Below are 7500 nucleotides of genomic sequence, written 5' to 3'. Positions count from 1 at the left end.
TTATTTTGTTCCATTCTCCTACTGTACCATCATCATTTACAATTCGTTGGTACACTGAGTACTGTGTGATAGGTGCTCCGTTGTTTTGAGGCTTATTCCAACTTACTGTCACTTCAACGTTCTTTGTTTCAGAAGGAAAACCTATAATTTCCACGCTACCTGGGGCATCTGAACATAATCAACATAATTAGTAAAACTACAAGTCAATTTCACGCTTCTTGAAGCTTTAAGAAAAGCAAACAATAATAGTGTCACAAGCTTTGTGCAAAGACAATTTGTCCTTGCCATAAATAGGAAATCAAAAAGAATTATATTTAGCTTCGCGATCGTATTTCCTGCCTTAAAATATTTTACGCCCCAGTAAGTTCTCAAGCCACAGTGTGATTTGATGAGGCCACCCATCCCCCTTTATATGCATGGGCTGAGAAACCACAATTGGTCCACACATTGTTTGTAGATGGAAAAGCCCCTGAAGTACAGACCCCCGAAGCAATATTAATGCCTGGATGTTTCCTTTACTCTATGAAGATCCTCACCTTCAGCCTTTGTCATCACTTTCTTTTCACTTGCAGCTCCTTCATACGCCTTATTCATGGCCGAGACCCTAAGGGTATAGTTTGTGCTTTTGACCAGGCCTTGCACAAAGTGTGATTTAATAGCGGCATTTGTGGTCATGTTCAGAATTTTGATGCCTCCCTGAAGTATAATCACGACATATCCGGTGATAGGACTTCCCCCATCATGGTCTGGTGCAGTCCATCTAACTGTGAATGACGTGACTTTAATGTCGTCATCTTGTGTCGTTATCGTTGGCGCGCCTGGTGACTCTAAAGAAAAAGTGGAAAGCCTTTAATAATTCTACTTTCCAGGAAAAGTAGGGATTGAGGAGGCGTAAAATAACAGTGGTTATGGAAGGTAATATTAATTTCACTTGACAAAGCCAACAACCAAACGAAGAAATAAATCGTGCCTTCGTACCTTCTGGAATAAAGAGCACTGAAATGAGGCCCCTGTCCAAGCATTTAGAGTTGCAATGGTAGTTACCAGCGATAAGCCGGAATCGTACTTTGAATAACACGGGCATGATCTTGTGTTCCAGAAAACTAGGAATGAAAAAGGCACTATCCAAAATATCAATAAATGTGTATCTTGAAGATACTTTTTGCTCTATCTCGTGTAGCTCTTTCACTTTGTGTAGTCTTCCTTCTAAAGACACATTTTTCTTTTTACGTTTCACTTTTCGTTTGTTTTCGAATGAATAAACAACATCAATACGACATGTACTTACTGATTTGTTTCAAAATAACTGTGGCTAAAGCAGCAGAGCCGACGCTGTTGTTAGCCTCACACGTGTATGGTCCAAAGTCTTGTTCACGTTGCATCTGCACAGGTGCAATGTTCAGGCTGCCATCAACTATCTTGATTTCAGTTCCATCAGGTGTTTTCCAAATGATTGTTGGGGCTGGAACACCATTTGCTTTGCAAACAAAAGTAACAGTGTGTGCCATCCAAGACTCATGTGGAGATAGGGGCAAAACTTGTGCTATGGAAGCTGGGTCTAGAAATAACCATAATCAGTAACTTGAAAATTTTGACAATTGCGTAAAGATTCCTGAAAAATTAAAGGCTTCAAGTGGGGTTTGAACCCGTGACCTCGCGATACCGGTGCGACGCTCTAACGGCCTCTTTACGCAATTGCCAAAATTGCGTTCATAACGGCGAGGATCATAGCTTTACTTGATTTCATACCGTTACGGTTGGCTTGCTTTCGCATCGTTGAATATAAGAATTTAAAGGGAACTGATCAGTGGCGCGACAGTAAGTAAAATGACGAGATAAATCATGGCTGGGAATTAAGGGATTTGTTGCCATCCTCAGGAAAAAGTACAAACATTGAAAGATAAGTTTAGAGGAGGAGAAGTAATAAAAACAGAGATCATATTTTTCGTGTTTCTTTCCTTCGTATTGTTTTTTTTTTCTCTGTGTTTTCCATATTTTTTTTATCAGTTTGTTTTATCTTTTTTTTTTTGTCTTTTTTATCTGTTACGATGAGAAACACTACTCACAGAACCCTGTGTAAGTGTAGAACGGAGAGGCTTAAAAGAAGCTTTTTCCTTAGTGCAATAATTTCTTTTAATAATAATATTTAGAATTTATATTTTTATATAATATATAATATATAATAATAATAATAAGGCTGCCAACACTGTTAAAATAGTGCTCAATACACATAAGCGTAGAGCTAAATCGTAGAAAGGTGAGGCTAATGAAACCAACACATGATTCACTGTTACTCCGAGTTTCGTGCTTACGCACTCATCAGACAGTATTACTGGCAGAAAATACTGTCTGATGAGTGCGTAAGCACGAAACTCGGAGTAACAGTGAATCATGTGTTGGTTTCATAAGCCTCACTTTTCTATATAATATATATAAATATATATATTCAATATGTTTTTAATGATTTTTATTTGTAAATACACATTGTAATTCATTTTTACATGCGAAAATGTATTTCAATAAACTATTACTATTACTCAAGTGAAGCTATTTTTGCAATTGCGTAAAGAAGCCCGAAAAATTCAGGACTTCAACAGGGTTTGAGGTTTGGGGTTTTAGGTTTCTTTACGCAATTGAAAAAATTGCGTTCATAACTGCGAGGATCATAGCTTCACTTGATTTCATATCCGCAGTTTATATATGATCCATTTCATATATCATTTCATTACTACTATTACTGTTAGGCCATTTTCTTATTCCACCACGTAAACTGAATTTCCCATAACGTCAGCATTAATTCTAAACATGATAAAAGAAGTACTTACATGTAACTGTGATATTAAATTGTTTCTCCGTAATTCCAGCAGAGTTGTTGGCTTTGCATATGTACATTCCTGCATCTGCTCTTTTTATTAGGCTGAAACTGAGGTAGGCTGTTCCTGACCCCAACCTCTGCATTCTGCCATCATGGTGCCAGCTCACACCTGGGTCTACTTTTCCTACTGCGGTACAACTGATGTTCAAAGAGCTTCCTTCCCTGACACTTATACTTACTTCTTTTGGATGAGTAATGTTTGGTTTGTCTGCACAAATTTAGTTTTAGTTAGTTACCAATATAGAAAGGTTTGACTTTTGACTCAATCGGTTTGAATATTGAAATGGTCTCAAACAGACCAATTTCTGACCGTTTCGTTGACTGAGCTAAACAAACTTAATGGTACACACACCCGTATGTACACGTTCAAACTCAACCATTTTCGTTTTTTACTGTATGATTACTGTCAATAGACGACCAGTATCTGATTCCTTGCACCGAATTTTATAGACATTGTTACATTTCTTTTAACTAACATTAAGTCCTCAGAATGTACCACTAGTTGTCTTACGTTGTCGAAAGGCTCGTGGTGATCAAAACAATGTTTTCGAGAAAGGAGGGAAACATGTACTCAAGGGAAACCAGATTAGCTAAATTCCTACTTGACCAGTCATTAACAACATTGGTTTGCAAACAAGATATCTTTGCTAACCTTCCACGCTCAATTGCACATGGTCCTCTTTTATGACAGCAACAAAATTTTCAATTTTTTTAAGCTGGCAGCTATAAAATCCATCATCTTCCCTTTTAATGCTACTAATGGTGAATATGGCGTGGCCAGAGGATGCATTGCCAACAAAGACTCCACTCACACGTTGATTGTAAGAGGCTGGAGCTTGAACGGATACTGAACCATCAGAATAGAGAACTACTAGCCTGATTGCAATAAATGAAGGATCAATTGGGCTTTTTAGTCCCCAAGTAATACTTTGAACTCCACCAGAAAAGCTCCACTTGAATGATACAGAAGATCCAACTATACCGAAAATACTTTTGCCATTATATGATGATGTAAACACCATTTCACTCTTGACTGTGGGAAAAAAATAGTAAATGAGTCGGAAATCGTGGCTAACTATAGACAACATTCATTCTGAAAATATGGATGTAAATTCCTCCAAAGGTTAAATGAGGCCTAAAAGGATATTACTTGTTGACTCAAATGTGTGCTATTAATTGCAGTATTAATCGACGATTTGCGAACCCATGACTTGTGCGTAACCGGTTGATAGTTCAATTGACAGAGATCTGTGGCCTGTGTCTAGGATGTCCGGGAGATTTTTGGGACCCGAAATAGCCCTTGCTTTCTTTTTTTTTTTGGAAAGGATTTGCAGGATTATTTTGAGAATTGTGCGGATGACTTAAAACCTTTTCCTTCTGAAGATACTGAGGGAATTGCGATACTCGTCTGAAGTGTTTCGGGACTATTCAGAGACGAGCTCCTGCACCACCAGTAACGCAGAAATCTCAGGCTTTCATTTGTCCTATTTTGCCGCTGCCAAAGTAGAGCTCATAACTGCGATGATCATTTCCGGCAATACTTACTGTTGCCTCCGTTTTTCTTTGTTAAAAGATGTGATGATTTTCATATATTCCGTTTGCTTGATATAAGTGTTCGCTCGTCATTGATCATAGATGAATTCAAAATAAATGCATTCACGACAATCGATTAAGGTGGCTCAAACCAGTTTCAACACTGTCAAGAGACCTTGTTATTAGGAGAATTGACAATGCAACATTTAATTACTTAACAACAATGTTATGGTATCATCTAAAACATCAATTATTGCTAAACAAGATGCAGTCATTTTTGTGACGTAACAAGTTACCATGGAAACAGAAAAGCCTTGCAAAAACACCCTATATTTTGGCTTTAGTTGCTCATATCTGAAAAACCAACCTAGGTCACCTCAATTTTTTATCTCCCAAAAGTGATTAGCAGGCCAAGATGAAACTCTCTGCAAAGTTTAAAGAGATTGTGTGCAGCGGATTCAGAGCTACCTTAAACTTTCAATCATTTAAGGTGGCTCTGAATCCGCTCCACAGAATGTTTTTTAATTTTGCAGAAAGATTCATTCTGGTATGCTGATTACATTTCAGAAATAAAAAAATGGGGGTCACCGAGTTCGTTTTTGAGATATGAGCAGCTAAAGCCAAAATATGGGGTGTTTTTGCAGGGCTTTCCCGTTGCCACGTAACATTTTACGTCACAAAAATGATCGAATCTTTGTCAGCGATAATTGGTGTTTGATATGGTATCATAACATTGCTGTTAAGTAATAAAGTGTTGTAGTGTCAATCCTTCTAATAAGAACATCTCTTTGAACTGGTTTGAGCCACCTTAATTATGTTCGACCTCATGTGTGAAAGTAAATATGAACAGTTCTGCTCGAACGAGGATCCATGATTCCTGCCTCATCAATATATGACAAAAAATAAGTGTCTTACGGCTGATAGACTACTTATTTTTTTATAAACTTTCATGACTGTTTTTAATGGTAATTGATCAGCAATGCCATTGTGTTTCCAGGCCTCAGGCAATTATCAGTGAAACCGAAAGCAATTCTTTATGCCTAAGCTTATTCTGCATGTACGTACGTCAAAATGTATCATTCTGAATCTAGTGATATACAACCTTAAGAATTTTACAGCCTGTGATGAAATGAAATATAATTGATATTAAAAGAAAAAAAATTCTAACTTCTCAGGTTTAAACCTGAGGTTTTTATCAAGGGCTCTTAGTATGAATAAGTAATTTTCGACTCATTCCACTTTTCACAATGCTAAATATATGACGGAACGATACGTAGAAACATTGTTTTCATTCGTAAGAATTCGATTGATTGACCCACCTGATACTTGCATGACAGAAAAAAATACAAAGAAAACACCCTGTCCATTCATCTTACTCGAAAGACCACTCTGTTTCAGCGGAAAGTAAGGCAGGCTTTTCAGAGTTTGTAATTGAATGCCCTTTGGTAAAACTCACAGAGCTCTTTCAGCATGACCTTTCTAAGCTATGTGAGCTTGTGTCACGCAATTGTTTTGACAGGCCGCTGCCTATTGCAAATAAAAATAAGGGCGATTTTTCGTTAAAGAGATGCTAAAATCCTCTCCTGTCTTTATTCAGCCATATTACATTTCAGGTCGACACGAGCTTTTGCGGGTTTTAAATGCGTTTTTCCTTCCTCCCCATCATAGTGAAAAAGAGGTAGAGATGAAAGTACTGGAAAAAGGTCTCACATGTATTACTTTCACAACAACACCATTAAGACATTAGCATTTAATAAGCACCAATTACTTTGCTCGTCCCCAAATCTTCAATGTGCGGATGACCATATCTCGCGTTGTATGTTTTATTCCTTAGATTGGACACCTTTCCTTTCTCTCTATACGTGTTTAATAGCTCGCCTTGTTTGTCGACATTGAACACTGGCGAAAGAGATTCGCAATTTAAATGACGTCATCCTTCAAGTCGCGCCAGCTTAAAACCCCAAGGTCATAAGAAACTCGGGAGGAAGAAATAAAATGATGATGATGATCAACATCATCATCATCGTAAGAAGAAGAATAAAGTCGTCATTTTACCTACAAAGATATTTAGCAATTATTCACCGAAGCTGAGGTGAATGGTGGTTGCTCTCCAACCGTGTCTTGCCAAACGATTCCTTAACAGTTCATAATATCCCCTATGTGTGAACAAATCCGTAAAACAGTTCTGACAAAACAGGTCCGTAGGCAGGTTTTTTCGCGGGAGGGTGCGATCCAAGGAGGAGACGGACCAAACGAGCTCCAGAGGCTCGAGCCTCTAGGGGGGTCCGGGGGCGGCGTGCTTGCCCGCAAGAATTTGAAAATAGGATTCTCAGAGACTGCATTTCATGCGATTTGAGAGCAGTACGATACGAAAACAAGCCGCCAGAAGCGAACTTAAAGGCGTGGATATTACTCAAACTTTTGAACTTCACAATGGATTTTTTTTGGCGCTGAGACTCTTTTACGTATGTCTTCTACACTTTTAGAGAATAACGTCACTATTTAAAGTGGTACTACGACCAAAAAAAAAAATTGTTTTTCCTTTGGATTTCAAAACTACGTTAACTAAACACTAACTCACGCAAGTTTTAAGTTCTGATTTTAAAAAGACACCTGTTTATTTTAGCTGGAATTTTCTTATTTATTGGTCCGCCATTACTAACTTTAAAATCTTGAGAGAGCTGGGTCGAGGAGAAAATGACGTCAAACACTCACTAGTTTAAGAATGCAATGCGTGTGTACGCGGCCTAATTAATATGCAGCACGGGAGTTTCGGGCTTTCAGACTTTTCAACCCGTGTTTTGCATATATAATGAATTGCGTTTACACGCTGAAATTTTAAGCTAGTGAGTAAATGACGTCATTTTCTCTAGATCCAACCCCCTGAGGTCCAATCGGCCAGTTTTGAACGTGAGTAATGGCGGACCTTGAAATCCAAAACTTACACTCAAAATAAACAACCTTTGGATAAAACTCAAAGCTCAAAATTTTGCCAGTTAGGTGTTAAGCGAACACGCTTTCAAAATCTGAAGAAAAAAAGGAAATGATTTTTTGATCATAGTACCACTTTAAAAGGGACAAGAATAGAAATA

At 37.9% G+C, this 7500-nt stretch overlaps 1 protein-coding gene across 5 annotated transcripts in view; it reads right to left on the bottom strand.

The window, feature by feature from the left end:
• LOC138029733 (fibroblast growth factor receptor 4-like) overlaps positions 1–5865 on the bottom strand; it is a 14694-nt gene extending 8829 nt beyond the window's left edge. For 3 of the 5 annotated variants that reach the window (XR_011127924.1, XR_011127925.1, XM_068877497.1), the window contains exons 1-6: positions 5728–5865; positions 3528–3908; positions 2826–3083; positions 1289–1558; positions 537–827; positions 1–168 (exon numbers count right to left, since the gene is read on the bottom strand). The exon at positions 1–168 is cut by the window's left edge and continues 144 nt beyond it. Coding sequence is in view for 3 of the 5 variants with exons in the window: in XM_068877497.1 (XP_068733598.1) it covers positions 1–168; positions 537–827; positions 1289–1558; positions 2826–3083; positions 3528–3908; positions 5728–5779 (1420 nt within the window). In the remaining 2 variants the exon portion in view is untranslated. Of the gene's footprint in view, positions 169–536; positions 828–978; positions 1104–1288; positions 1559–2825; positions 3084–3527; positions 3909–5727 lie in introns of those variants that run through there. The other 2 variants (XM_068877498.1, XM_068877499.1) reach the window with 2 other exon arrangements.
• Between the last annotated feature and the right edge of the window lie 1635 nt (positions 5866–7500).

This window comes from Montipora capricornis, chromosome 13 (assembly GCF_036669925.1).
Source record: "Montipora capricornis isolate CH-2021 chromosome 13, ASM3666992v2, whole genome shotgun sequence".
NCBI lineage: Eukaryota > Metazoa > Cnidaria > Anthozoa > Scleractinia > Acroporidae > Montipora > Montipora capricornis.
The sequence above is the reverse complement of the archived record's forward strand: the minus strand, read 5'-3'. Positions and strand labels throughout refer to the sequence as shown.